At 47.9% G+C, this 15,684-nt stretch overlaps 1 protein-coding gene across 1 annotated transcript in view; it reads left to right on the forward strand.

The window, feature by feature from the left end:
- nrxn3b (neurexin 3b) overlaps window positions 1–15,684 on the forward strand; it is a 108,544-nt gene that overhangs the window by 68,856 nt on the left and 24,004 nt on the right. The window contains 4 exon segments of the mRNA XM_060042314.1: window positions 3,698–3,845; window positions 3,848–4,143; window positions 4,146–4,176; window positions 7,735–8,118. Of these exon segments, the coding sequence (XP_059898297.1) occupies window positions 3,698–3,845; window positions 3,848–4,143; window positions 4,146–4,176; window positions 7,735–8,118 (859 nt within the window).

The raw sequence follows: 15,684 nt of genomic DNA on the forward strand, positions 1-15,684 counted from the left end.
ATTTGTGTATTCATGTGCGTGTATTTATGTTGATAGTTATAGTCCCGGCCATGAGGTTGTAGGTTTGAACCTTAAAGTGTACAGTCTTTCTGTAGCCGTCCTTGAGCAAGATACCCCAGCCATTCAGTCTGTCACCTTCGATGAATCCACAGGGTTTGATGATAAAGTATTGGTTCCCAGTAGGTTGCCATGGCGCCGTCGAGGGTGGCTGCCTGTTGCAGTAGCTCTTGCAGTTCCTACTTATTTTTTCTTCTAATTGCTACTATTATTTCAACTTGACATCTTTCTGATATTCGCTGGAAGGTGCCTTTAATCTTTTAAACACATTTGATCATTAGTTTAAGTTAGTGTTAGTGTAGTTTTTAGTGTAATTTGTGATACTCGTGGACCAAACAATGATTACCCATACGAGGGAAGGGCTGCTGATGTACCGGCCGGGACCAACGGCCGGGGCCGTTGGAGCCCCACCCGCGGGCATACCTGCGGAGCTTAGGAGACACCGGAGGGGAAACGAGAGCCGGAACGAAGGCAAGGTTGAGACGGGAGACGCACAGGAGATTTAAACCTTGCCTTCCATCTATCGTGATGGGGAACGTGAGATCGTTGGCCAACAAAACAGACGAACTAACAGCCTTGGCGAGCGGTCAGTGTGTGTACCGGGAGTGTAGTTTGTTGTGCTTCACGGAGACATGGCTACATAGGAATATACCGGACTGTGCTATCGAGTTGGCTGGCTTCACGCTAGCGAGAGTGGACAGGGGACGACTGAGCGGAAAGAAGAAAGGAGGGGGTCTAGCCGTCTTTGTGAACACAAAATGGTGTAACCCCGGACATGTTACCGTGAAGGAGAGCATCTGTACTCCAGATATCGAACTGTTAGCTGTGGGATTGAGGCCATACTATCTGCCTCGGGAGTTCTCTCACGTCATCGTTGTTGTTGTGTATGTACCACCGTCCGCAGTGGCAGCGCGCGCCTGTGACGTCATCCACTCTACCGTCGCGAGATTACAGACTCGGCACCCCACAGCGCTCATGATAATCAACGGAGACTTCAATCATGTCTCTCTCTCCAAAACTCTGACCAGCTTCACACAGTATGTGAAATGTAAAACCAGAGGAAATAAAATTCTGGACTGTCTTTATGCCAATGTGAGGGAGGCATACAGCTCCTCTCCCCTCCCACCCCTCGGCCAGTCTGACCACAACTTGATACACCTTACACCTGTGTACAAGCCTGTTATAAACAAGCAGCCGGCTACCACCAGGACTGTGAAGGTGTGTCTAGAGAGGCTGAGGAGGCCCTGCAGGACTGCTTCCAGAGAACAGACTGGGATCTGTTCCAGGAAGACCACGCAGAGGACATTGAGGGACTCTCCCATTGGCATTACGGATTACATCAGGTTCTGTGAGGACAGCGTTGTACCCATCAAGAAGGTCCGCTGTTTTCCTAACAACAAACCCTGGATTAATAAGAACATTAAAATCCTACTTAACAGGAAGAAGAGGGCTTTCATGGCAGGAGACAGAGAGGGGGTAAAATCAGTTCAGAAGGAGCTGAGAAGGGAACTAAGGGCGGCCAAAAACCGCTATAAGGAGAGGCTGGAGGGCAAGCTGGAAATGAACAGTGCCAAGGAGGTGTGGGATGGGATGAAGCAGATTACGGACACAGACTGCCAGGTCCAGCTGTGGGGGGCGGGCACGAACGTGCTAATGAGCTGAACCTATTCTTCAATAGGTTCGACTCAACCCCTGCCCCAGTGAGCTCAGCGAGTCAGTCTGTGCCCCCCTCCTTCACCTCCCCTACCCCCAACCCAGTCACCTCCCCTCCCTTTCCCCCTCCACTCCCCCTTGCTACCAGTCTTGTCATTACATCAGGCCAGGTGAGGCAGGAGCTATCTAAGCTCCAGAGGTATAAGGCAATGGGTCCGGACAACATCAATCCCAAGGTGCTTAAAGCGTGTGCCGGACAGCTTGCTGGAGTGTTCCAACACCTCTTCAACCTCTCCTGAGGCTAAAGAAGGTGCCCCAGTTGTGGAAGACCTCCTGCATTGTTCCGGTGCCTAAGATAGCTCGTCCTAGCTCTCCCAATGACTACAGGCCAGTGTGCTGATCTCACACATCATGAAGACCTTCGAAAGACTGGTCCTACAGCACCTCAGGCCCCAGGTGTGTGACTCCATGGACCCACTGCAGTTCGCGTACCAGGCCCAACTCAGCGTGGACGACGCCATCATTTACCTGCTGCACAGGGCTTACTCACACCTGGAGAAGCCGGGGAGCTCAGTGAGAGTCATGTCTTCGACTTCTCCAGTGCGTTTAATACCATCCAGCCTCCCCTGCTTGAGAAGAAGCTCTCAGCAATGCAGGTACACACCCTGACATGGTGGCCTGGATTGGTGACTACCTTTCCAGCAGGCCACAGTACGTGCGGCTGCAGAGCAGCCTGTCAGATGTGTTGATGAGCAACACTGGCGCACCCCAAGGAACAGTACTTTCACCCTTCCTCTTTACCATCTACACCTCTGACTTCAGCTTCAACTCTGGAACCTGCCATCTCCAGAAATTCTCAGATGACTCCTCCATCGTGGGCTGCATCAGTGAGGACAGGGGAGGACGAGTACAGAGGTGTGGGTGGAGGACTTCGTCAGATGGTCTGAGGAGAACCACCTCCAACTCAACATCGGCAAGACCAAGGAGCTGGTGGTGGACTTCCGCCGGAAGAGGAAGCCCCCAACCCCTATTACCATCCAGGGGGTTGAAATTGAGACGGTGGATTCGTATAAGTTCCTTGGAGTACACATCAACAATAAACTGGACTGGTCTGACAACACAGAGGCCCTCTACCGGAAGAGTCAGAGCAGACTCTTCTTCCTCAGAGGCTCAGGTCGTTTGACGTGTGTGGCAGGCTGCTAAGGACATTTTATCTGTCTGTGGTAGCCAGCACGCTGTTCTTTGCTGGGGCGTGCTGGGGAGGAGGCATCAAGGCTGGGGAGTCAAACAGACTCAACAAGCTGGTTAGGAAAGCCAGCTCTGTTGTGGGACTTGAGCTGGACAGTCTGGAGGTGGTGGTGGAGAGGAGGATGAGGGACAAATTCAAGTCCATCATGGGCAACCCCTCCCATCCCCTCCATGCTGAGCTGTGGCAGATGGGGAGCACCTTCAGCCACAGGTTCATGTTCCCAGGTGCAAGACGGAGCGCTTCAGGGTGCTCCTTTGTGCCGGTAGCCATTAGGCTGTTCAACAGTGCCCGATGATGATTGTGTTTGTGTATGTCTATGTGTTTGCATATGCATGTGTGTGTGTGTTTAGGTATGCGTATATATGTGTATATGCATCACCCATCTTGATGTTGTTTCTGTTTGTCTTGTTTTTGTCCCTATTAACTATAAGCGTCTCCTTATGCATTAGCACTTTGTATTTATTTATTTATTGTATTTATTACATTGTTATTTTGTCCTGTGTCCTTCCACTGCTGCTGCAACAAACAAATTTCTCCTACGGGGGATTAATAAAGTTATATCGTATCGTATCGTATCGTATGAAGACCAACGTTCGAGAGAGTTGTCTTTCGCAGAATCGGTAACAGAAAACAGCCGCCCTGAACCAATATCTCCTTCTTGGAAGTGTCTGAGCTCTGTCTTAAAGTCGTTGTGTCTGACCGAGCCCCCGCACCTCCGTCCTCTCTCCCCCTCCCCAGGTGGTGTACAAGAACAACGACATCCGCCTGGAGCTGTCCCGCCTGGCGCGCATCGTGGACCCCAAGATGAAGCTCCAGGGCGACGTGGTGTTCCGCTGCGAGAACGTGCCCACCCTGGACCCCATCAACTTCGAGACGCCCGAGTCGTACCTGGCCTGCCCAAGTGGAACACCAAGCGGGTGGGCTCCATCTCCTTCGACTTCCGCACCTCCGAGCCCAACGGGCTCATCCTGTTCACCCACGGGAAGCCTCAGGATCGCCGGGGCGGAGACGCCACGCCCGCCGCTGCCGCCGCCGCCGCCGCCAAGGGCCAGAAGAACAACAACAAGGTGGATTTCTTCGCGGTGGAGCTGCTGGACGGGGGGCTGTACCTGCTGCTGGACATGGGCTCAGGGACCATCAAGGTGAAGGCCACCGTGGCCAAGGTCAACGACGGGGCCTGGTACCTCACGTGGACATCCAGAGGGACGGGCGCTCAGGTGAGGGGTCAGGATGGATGAAGGAGGGATGATTGAGGGACGGAAGGATGGTGGGAGGGAGGGAGGGAGGGAGGGAGGGAGGGAGGGAGGGAGGAATGGCTGGATGATGGAGGGATGAAGGATGGGTGGGAGGAGTGACGGAAGGAGGGTGGGAGGGAGGGAGGAATGGGAGGGAGGGAGGAATGGCTGGATGATGGAGGGAGGGATGAAGGATGGAGGGAGGAAGAGGAGGGATGGATTGATGAATGGATCGATGGAGGTTGGAGAGTCAGGGATGGAGGAGGTGAAAGGATACGAGTAGATTACGTATCAGCAACATGTCATTGAGCTTCATTTTGCTTTATAAAGTATAGAGACATTTTATAATTGATTTTGTATTATAAGTATAATATTTGAATAAGTATTATTCAAATATTATCTTAGCTGTATTTCTAGCCATGTCAGGGTCACTTGAGGCCGTTTCATCTTACAGGGTTTTATTGCTATTTATTTATATTCTGAACATCGATGTATTTATTTTTTTTAAATGATTTAACGTATGTGCACTTTTTGTGCTAATGTACGGCTTTCGTTCCCTCCTGTCATCTCTGGCCTCATCTTCAGATGTGAACTTTGATTTGTCATGCATTTCTAACAATGGTTTGGCTTCCCAAGTCAGTGATTAGTCAAGTCTACTGCAAGGAAATTCTGCTTCCTTGAAAACCAACTCTAACCAATACATCAGGTCAAATAGATGCCATTTGTTCTTTGTCAATGACTTGAGTTTGTGATCACACACAGGATTTAACTTTGGCTCACACAAAGACAGGCATTAACATTTTAAGGCCAATTATTTTAATTTTGGTTTATTCCGTGATTTTGCAATAATTAAACCAAAAATATGGTGGAATTCTTCTAAACAATACCATTTCTCGCCTACCCAAATGCAATGGTGCAGATAGCGATTGGGACTGTTAAGAATGCAAAACAATTTGAGCGCGACTATAAATATTTACAATCAAGTCCTGGAGGAGTTATTTCTCCGCCCTTATCTCTGACACAGAGCGATACCAGAAATGCTCTCCACAGAGCAATTTCCGCAATGATTTATCTTAAAAAAAAGAAAAATCCATTCTTCTTGTTTAATAGCTACAGACTCCCAAGCCCCCCCCCCCTCACCCCAAACCCGTTTTCTTTTTTCGTGGTCTCCGACTCAAACACTCTTCGACCCGGAACACAACGTTACTGTAACGGGGAGATTGTATTTGAAAGAGAGGTTAGGACTTCAGGGGCCCGAGGCTATGGAAAAGTACAAAAGAAAAAAAGATACAGGATAGAGACCAAATCAAACGAAAACACAATCACCGCCATATTGTACAGGGATGTGGGAGAGGGCTGGCGGTTTGTTGGCTCGCTGGGCGCTACGTGGTTGTTGTGTTATATATCAGGTTAGGGCAGCCAATTTAGCAGTCTGTCGGCCGGCTGTGCTGGCCTGATTAATCACCGTCACTATCCAAGAGGGTGATAGTCGAGGACCAGAAATTGGTTTTTTTTTCCCACAGGAGATGAAGAAGTAGCAGAAGAAGAGGAAGAAGTTTGGAGGTGGGGGGGGGGGGGGGGGTGGGGGCGAGAGACAGATATATGAACCCTGGTTAAGAAGAGACATGATGGAGCTCGTGGCTAGAGATTGAGGCCGTAATGAGGGGCTTTCAAGTGAATTAAGGCTCAGTCTTGTCTTGGCTGTCAGCGTGCTGGAGCTCCCTCTCCCCGGGATCCCTCTGGGACTGTCTCAGAGGCAGGTAGAGATGTGACGGCTCACCTTACACCCGGGTTCAGACAAGCTAAATTTGGGTCGCGGAGAGAGAGAGAGAGAGAGAGAGGAGAGAGAGAGAGAGAGGAGAGAGAGGAGAGAGAGAGAGCAGAGAGGAGAGAGAGAGAGAGAGAGAGAGAGAGAGAGAGAGAGAGAGAGAGAGGAGAGAGAGAGAGAGAGAGAGAGAGAGAGAGAGAGAGAGAGAGAGAGCTCACCTTGTCTCAGTTACTTCCATTAATCCGACCTACACTTCGCGGAGATGCAAGGTATACATGTGACAGTCATACTAATGAAATAAGCACATTATTATTACTCTGATTTTTGCGCTAAAAAATCAAGGAAAATGTTTTGCAGCATTGGTATCCAAATTAAATTAAGACACAGTTTGGATTTCAATGGTGTGTCCCTTCATAAGGGTTTTAATTTATGTTTTATATCATGATTATCCTTTGATACATATATATATATATATATATATATATATATATATATATATATATATATATATATATATATATATATATATATATATATATATATATATATATATATATATAGACACAGTACACTGTTTGACATTAACATGGTATTTAGGCAGATTATAAAATCTAGAATGTCCAATTATTGTACCATTTATTATTCATCATGTTCAACGAAAGTCCCCCATTTTACAAGTCCTAATGAGATGTGAAAATGGGCATTAATGACTCAATCCAGTCAGTTACATTTTAAAAGGCATACAGCGTCATTCATCTTTACGCAATATGTGCAACAGCATTCTGCTGATCTGTGACCTTGATTTCCTTAAATAAAGTGCATTACCTTCAAATGATGGAATATATTACTATTTGATCAGGCTGCTACACGGTGTTTCCACTGTGTCACCAACTATGTCCTTGAATAAAAGTTACAGTTGGCCAGTGTGCTTGGCATTGAGTTTCAAATTTTACAAGGAACTAATTAGTTGCCAAATAATAATGAATCATACACGTACTACAGTGCGCATACAGACTGCATCCATCAACGCTTTCCACATTGTATAATAAATCCAACGCAATACACAGGGGCAACCTTTTACATTTATGCATCACCATAAACGTTGGCCGTAACATTAATTGTTGGCTCTGCGTCAATAGAAAAAATATGTGGTAGCGATTTTCCTCATGATGCATGCCGAGTGCTTTTTTAACACGTTTTCGATCATAAGCTTTCATCCCAATTTTGTGATGTTTAACCGACTTGTTGTGCCTTCATTGACAGCACAGTGAGGACAGACATTAGAGGGGTTGAAAGAGAGGCATGTGCATGTAGCATAGGACAAACATGGGGTCGCTACGAGGCGTATTAGGGCCTACACGGTTAGCCTTCCAGCAGGTTGACCCACCCACATTCCTGTTAGTAATATTGTGCTGATAGTAGTGTTCCAAACTAAACATCCACGCATGTGATTCTATGACTCAGTTCCGCAACATCATTTTGACTAACTCTTCTATTTGGCCAAATACTTCATCATGTTCTCCTGTGGATAATGTTTACTCCTTCATTGTCGACTCCTACACTATGTACTCCGATTGACTATACACAAGCATCATTTCTGTATATTTCCGGTATATTTGTCCGAGTTGTTATTATTTTTCAACTAGTCCTGTACCCCCCGCTTGGTCGCGCAAACGTCCCACCTGGGGACCCGTACGGTACACCACCTCCTCTTATGTCATCTCAAACCCTCTCGTATCGCCCCCCCCCCCCCCCCCCCCTCCACTCTCCAGGCATCATCTCGGTGAACAGCCGCCGCACGCCCTTCACGGCCAACGGAGAGAACGAGATCCTGGACCTGGAGGGGGACCTGTACCTTGGGGGTCTCCCCGACAGCCGGCCCGGCCTGGTGCGCCCCACCGAGCTCTGGACGGCCATGCTCAACTACGGCTACGTGGGCTGCGTGCGCGACCTCTTCATCGACGGCCGCAGCAAGGACGTGCGTCAGATCGCTCAGTCGCAGAACATGACGGGCATCCGGCCCTCCTGCAGCAAGATGGCCGCCAAGCAGTGCGACGCCAAGCCCTGCAAGAACCAAGGCGCCTGCAAGGAGGGGTGGAACCGCTACGTCTGCGACTGCACCGCCACTGGCTTCTGGGCCAGCACCTGCGAACGGGGTAAGACCCGGGGGGGTGCGGGGGTGCAGGGGTGGGGTAGGGGGGAGTCACGGGTTGCTGGTTGTGTTCGTGCTTTCTCGATCGGTTGTTGTCTTGTGTGCGATGAGTCGATGAGAAAAGAAACTTCCATTAGGGGAGCTGTCGCCACAGAGTGAGGTAGATTGATTTGGTGCCGAAGGATTCTTTTGAAGGTTTTTTCTTTGAAGTGGTGCTCGTGTTGTTGTTGGGCTCAGCTGGGAAGGGGGCCATTTTGGTTTTGGGGTGACATTCCACTTTTGTCGGCCATGGCTGATAATACATTTTAAAAAGAAGAATCATTCCAAGGAGGCCATTTGTATGCCTACCTTGAATGGCGGAGTCGTTGCAAGATCACACTAGAATTCATTTTTTGTAAAGATGTTTCTGGAGCATCTTACCAAAATAATAAGCAAATCTCTCGCAACACTCGTTTCTTCAAAACAAGTGGACTGGGAGTAAAGCTAGTGTGACTGGCAACATTTTCTCCGCTGTATTTACGGCAGATGTACTGAAAGATTTAACAGGATTTTGCTTGTGTGCCGACTGGCTTTGAACAGCGGACTGTGAACCTTTATTTTTTTTTCGGTTTTATTTCTCTTGAAGAAAGTTCTGGACTGAAATTGAACATGTCTACTGGGGGGGGAAATGGGTTCTCCTTGTCTGGGTTTTAAGAGCTTTACCGCATTCATTATTCATGAGACGAAAGAGATAGGGACACCCTGCGCTGTAACGCTATGTATTAGCAGGCGCTTGTTTGGCAGAGATTGTTTGTTTTGTTTTGTTTACATAGATTCCCGGGGTTCAGAGGGGATCTTTAAGTACTTCCATAGGACTTTATGGTGTGTGGAAAAAACAATGAAAACAGCTGAGAAGGAGTACACACAGGCTTCCTCGAGACCAGAAACACCAGACTGAATTGCGCTGGCAGGGCATAATGAACTCGTTAACAGGATGTTGGTGTGTTAAGGAAGCCTAACAAGGTCTTTCTTTGTCAAGAAGGAGCCACTAACATGCTAGTAATAATTGTCGATCTATCTATCTGTCTGTCTCTCTATCTGTTTGTCTGTCTGTCTGTATGTCTCTGAAAGAAGAAAGGAAGGAAATAAAGAAGGATCCTTCATTCCTTCCTTCCTGTCTGTCTGTCTTCTCTCTGTCTGGCTGCTGTCTCTTGGCCTGTGTTCTTCTTTCTCTCCTTCTCCCGTTCTGTCTGTCTTTCTTTTGTCCGTGTGTGTTTATGCGTGCAATTGAAAGGAAATCCAAGCCAATCGGTGCGCCGGTCCATTTCACCCTGCATCCCAGAAAGCTGACAGGGGAGATAATCTTTCTCCCACATGTCCAGAGCGGTCGCGGAAGAAGGAGCCTAGTTATCCTCCCCTGTCCGCCTGAGTTCCCCCTCCCTCCGCCGGTTCTATTCCCGGAGCCGGCCACGGCCACAGAATTTATAAGTCACACCGAAAAATGGGGAAAAAACAAATAGAAAGTACAAAAGCAGAAGGGTGGCGGTGTAGGGGAGGCACCGCTGCACACAGGGCGAGAATGTTCCCGCGCTCGCTCTCACGGAACGCCTGCAGCTCGCTGACCTTCCGCACCCACAGGATAGGGGACACACGCACGGACCCACGTGCACGCCCCGCCCACAGTGACATGCCCACTAACGCCGCCCACCTCTGGTGGCGCCGCTCCGCCGACAAGACTCAAGGTGCGGAGGCTCCTCTCCGTCTGTCAGTGATGAGGTTGGCGGTGACCCCGCTCGGTCCCGTCGTGCATCGGACCACAGGTCACCCCCACCTAGTGACTCACGCGTTCTCTTGTTATTTCTTCGCTTTCTCTTGAACGGTAGTACTCTGTATACAAATGGGCTCTCATGCATCCATTTAAATCGAATACAAAACAATGCGACTGTATCGGCCACACTAGATGGAGAATAGCTTTTTGCTTCAGTTGCTATACTGTATATATAAACTCAAAAGCACATTACAAAAGGACACCAAGGGACATTGAACACATTCTAAAACATTAAAAAGCAGCAATATGGTGCTTGAGCTCATATCTACGTTACACAATGGCCAAACATCTTTTTTAATGAATCTGTTTTGCATTAATGTGGTAGAATCAAGCCCTTGTAGGCTTCAAGTGCGACAGAACCAGCAGCTACTTACATTCAAATGTTACAAAAGCGTTTGTGCTCATCCCTGCAATTCCGTGTGACCCTGAAACCGTTTGTGGTTAAGGTTGTTGTGTGTGTGGGTGTGTGGGTTTGTGTGTCTATATATGTTTGTGCGCGTGTGTGTGTGTGCATGTGGGTGCGTTTGTGTGTGCCTGCATGCTCACATGCATGTGTGTGTGTGTCTGTGCATTCGTGCATGCGTGTGTCTGTTCGTGCATGTGTGTGTCTTTGTGGTATAAATTGGTATATATGGCCCATGGAACAAGATCTTCCATTAATACCTGGGAGCACACTTATGTGGCCCTCCCCTGGTCCTCGAAGAGCCCCGTGTGAGTCTCTGATGATCATGGTGAGATGTATGGTCACATGTATGGTGCCTGCTATTGATCCAGCGCACCGTTGAGTACAATAGAGAGAGTGAGAAAGAGGAGGGGAGAGGAAGAGAGAATGAGAGAGAGACAGACAGAGAGAAATAGAGAGATGATGGCGATGATGACAGATAATTGGCCTGTGCAGTTGAGCTGATAGATCAGAGATCAAAACACGCAGAACCCCGCCGTTTGGGAGCCTTTGTACTGCTCTTAAAGGAAATGTATATATATATATATATATATATATATATATATATGATCTACTGTCACACACACACATGTCGTGTCCATATATATATATAAATGTTTGGCGCCCAAGCGGATATGGCTCAGTTTAAAACGTGGCTCATGGGGGTTTGAGAGTGGGAAAACTGTGAGATGTATGTGTGTGTGTGTGTCTTTGTTCTCTGGGAGCATCTTTATTACTAATGAATCAAAATTAATAATGTATAATGTGTGTATAATGTATAATTAATAATCATAATGTAAAAAGCTTTGCTGTCAATAGCAAAAAAAAAATAAACCTGGCAAGTATTTTACAATTTAATTGTAAAAAGTGATTATTGCATATTATTCTCTTTTTAAATCCCTTTTGTGATCTTTGATAAATATTATATTAATAGTTGTTGGCAGTGTGGGCTTCTCCTCTCCAATTTGCATTGCTGTGGTTATGTTTTTTGTCTGTCTGCTTAAAAAGTACTCTGAGGCATTGAGACATATTTAAGACTGTTTTGGAACTCCGACACCATGCAACTGACAGACACCACGACATCCTCTTCTGGCGGTTCCGCTTTGTCTGTACCTGGATCCAGATATAGAACCACAAGAATAACTCTCTCTCTCTCTCTCTCTCTCTCTCTCTCTCTCTCTCTCTCTCTCTCTCTCTCTCTCTCTCTCTCTCTCTCTCTCTCTCTCTCTCTCTCTCTCTCTCTCTCTCTCTCTCTCTCTCTCTCTCTCTCTCTCTGAGCGACTCCTCACCCGCTTTCTTTCAGCAACTTATTTTCTTACTTTTGTATTGTTCTCTCTCTCTCCCTCTCTCCCCGTCTCTTTCTCTGGATCATTGAGAACATCTGTCTGTACATCTATCTTTCTTTCTTTCTCTCTCATTCTTATCTCCCCCTTTCTTATTCTCTCCTTCGCTTTATTCGTTCCTCTCGTTTTCTATTCATTGCTTCGTTCTCTCAATTTATTTCTCTCTGTCCTCTACCTCATCCCTCTCCTTCTTCCATATCATTCCATTTCCCTCTCTGTATATTTGTCCCTTCATAGCTTTATCTCTCTCTTTACCCTTCTCCTTTCTCTCACACTCCCCCTCTCTCTCTCTTTTTGTTTCTCTCTCTCACTTTAGTCGCCTCACTTCTTTTCTTCATATCACTGCATCCTCTCTTCTCCCTATCTATCTATCTATTTTCTCACGCCAACCCCCTCTCTCTTTACTGCTATCTCTCTATTTCTCCCCCACCACCTGTTCCTCCTCCCACCTCCCTCTTCTCTGTGGCAACATGTCATATTCAAACCCCATCCCCCAAGGGTGCTGTCTGAGGCTGTGATCAGAGATCTGCTCTACACACACACAAACACACACACACACACACACACACACACACACATGTCGAGTCCGCAGGGTGCCAGCCTTGTGACAGCGGGTTCCAGACGCCCTAGATCTGTTGGCGTTTGGGTGTGTGTGCATGTGTGTGTGAGTGTGAGTGAGACTGAGTGTGTCATTGGGTTTGAGTGAGTGTGTGTGTATGGATGCCTGTGCCTCTGTGCGTGTGTGTGTGTGTGTGAGTGTGTTTAAGTTTTGTGTTTGTCAGTAGGGATTCATGTGTGCGTTTGCACGCCCGTGAACTCTGCTTTCTAATATTATATGCGGGTTGACAATATCCAGGTATTCAGTCTTGATCATGTGCCGGTGCGTTTGGTGTGTGTGTGTGTGTGTGTGTGTTGCCCTGCCAGAGCGATCCAGCGGTTAGGGGGAGCGAGGTCATAGGGGTTTTGCTACCGACAGACACTTCTTAGCTGGGTCGTGACCAAGAGCACAACGCTGCCCAACTCATCAGCCTGTGATCTGAATCCAAATGGGCCAGCCCGCAGTCCAGATGCCACCGTGTATCTGTCGCACATGGGGTAGCTGGCCACTAGGAGTAGCTGTCGTCCGTCCCCCCCCCAGCCGTCCCCCCCTCCCTCGTCCCCCCTTCCTCCCGCAATGTGCACTGTTTGTATTATACCGAAGCAATGTACATGGAGATAGCTATGGTCCATAGCACAATTGCCTCATTTGCATATATATTTATATTTTTATGTACACTATTGGTTTTCCTCGGTAGCACTGATGAGTTTTTCATCGTGTTGTTTGGTTGGGTAAACTGAAAGACCAGTTTCTTCTTCTTTTTAAAAATTGTGTTTGTTAGACTGGAGATGCTCTCTCTCCCCACCCCCCCCTCCCCCCCTCCCCCTGTTTTCCGAGCTGTAAGACTGATCATAATTAGGCTGAGTCAGGTCAACGTGTTGGATGACTCCATGTGGAGTGCAGGGGGGGTCTAAGGCTGGGGTCTCTGATTATCCCAGAGACAGACACACACAGCGGGCGATGAGGCTGCCCTGCTTCACTTCACCGCTCAGGTTTGCGTGCGTGATTCTTTCAGAGACTCCTTTAGGCGCTCATTTCTGCTTTGAATAACACGTCACACTCTAAGAAACCCAGTCAACCCGTTGAAGGTTCCTCCCAAGAGAAGAAAGGCAACCACAGGACGCCTTTCAGTTCACATCTCCTTTGCTCTGAAGTCTCTGAGAATCGGTCACGTTTCCTGTCCAACTGACGACGACCGCTGAGTCCTTTGAGCCCTCATCCAACAGTGAATTCAGATACGCATCAATGAGCAGGTTGACAGCTAGGACACCTTTCTCAAACTTCGCCTTCAGGTATGCTGCAGATATGAAAGCCCCGCCCTAACCCCTGCCTAACCCTTCACTCGCCCCCACGACTGCCGACCCTGTGGACCAGAAAGGTGCCGCCCTCGGGCGGACTCGTGTCGGGTGGGGTCAGCGTCGTGCTCGTGGTTTGCTCAGCAGTCAGCAAAAGCCTTCGTTCCTCCCAGTCGATAGATTATGGTCCCGATCCGACATCTGATAGTGGAGGAGACGGCGGTAAAGATAAGCAGTTGGCGTACGCGTAAATGATGGTCTTGTTTGGTTGTTTGTTTTGGTGTGTGTGTGTGTGTGTGTGTGTGTGTGTGTGTGTGTGTGTGTGTGTGTGTGTGTGTGTGTGTGTGTGTGTGTGTGTGTGTGTGTGTGTGTGTGTGTGTGTGTGTGTGTGTGTGTGTGTTCAGCAATGTGCACGTGACTTGGGTGGTGCGTGTGACAAACAACAGTGCTGGTGGTGCTGTGGTGGGGTGAGATAAAGTAGCAGTTAATCAGGTAAATAGGCCCTGTAATGAAGTGTGTGTGGGTGGGGGTGTGTGTGTGGCAGTGTGTGTGTGTGTGGGTGTGTGTGTGGCAGTGTGTGTGGGTGAGAGAGGCTACTCAACACTGAGCGATCCCAGAGAGACTCTCCCCTTTCTGCCTATCTCCCGTATCAAAGCACACACACACACACACGCACGCACGCACGCACGCACGTACAACGCACGCACGCACGCACACACACACACACACACAGTCTAACATAGTATGAGACCCAGGCGGACACCAAGACAAACAGACAGACAGACACACACACACACACACACACACACACACACACACACACACACACACACACACACACACACACACACACACACACACACACACACACACACACACACACACACACTCACCTACAAACAAACACACATATACATACACCCACACACCCACACAGATATACACACACAAAGTATGAGACCCAGGCAGACACAAATACACACAAACAGACAGAGAGACAGACAGACACAAACACGCACACACGCACACACGCACACACACATGCACTCAAAGACAAATGTCATGTACACACAACAAACACAGAAACTACTCAAACACACAAAAAGCATACACAGACACACACACAAACACACAAACACACACACTCTGACACAGAGTTCCACTTGAGACAGATTGGATTGTGACTAATGCATATTGCATCTCCCATGACAACCTGCTGCCTCCCACGTGAGAGGCTGTGTTTTCCTCCTGTCAGCTTGGAGGGGCAGGAAGGGCCGAGGGCCACACACCCTGACTGTAGCTGACCCCCCACACACACACTCAGACACTCTCAGACGTACACATACACACACACACTGACATACACACACACACTTTGACGTGCAAACACACACACACACAAAAAAACATACACACATACACACGTACACACACAACAAATTTACACCGTACAATTATCTGTCAGAGGCGCCCGGTGATCTGAGCGTGGGTGAAATTACAGGTTACCATATGGCTTCTACAGTTTAATCATTGGGGGCGCTGGCAGAACGGACTATAAATGACATTAATACTCACTTCAGACCGTCACTACCGTCATGGCACCACACCAGCGCCACGGGCCCCGGAGACAAAAGAAAAACACTGAGGACGTTAAATGTTCCCGCTTCCTTTTTAAAGGAGCCGACGTTGGGAGACATTTTGGAAAGCGGCTTGGGACGATTGCCATTCTGTGTCACTGGGAGGCGTCTCTGATACGTTAAACATACAATTAGTGGACACCGATCAACGACAGAGAGGCCGGGGAGGGCCCTGGAGGGTGGTTCAAGATAGGAGAATCAAACTGATGTAGAGCTAATGGAATAAAGGAATTGATTGTAATAAATATTACTTCTATTGTGAAAACACGAGGCAGAAAAAATCCCATGTCATAACCTTTAGAATTGCTAGATTGTCCTTTTTTTAATTAATAAGAAAAAATAATAATAAAGTTATAAAGACAACACAGAAAGAGACAAGTACAGACAGGTGAGGGAAAAAAAAATTACCTTGCAAACCAATATGTAAATCATCATTCACTAAACTTTA

The sequence above is a fragment of the Gadus macrocephalus genome, chromosome 21 (assembly GCF_031168955.1).
Source record: "Gadus macrocephalus chromosome 21, ASM3116895v1".
Taxonomy (NCBI): Eukaryota; Metazoa; Chordata; class Actinopteri; order Gadiformes; family Gadidae; genus Gadus; species Gadus macrocephalus.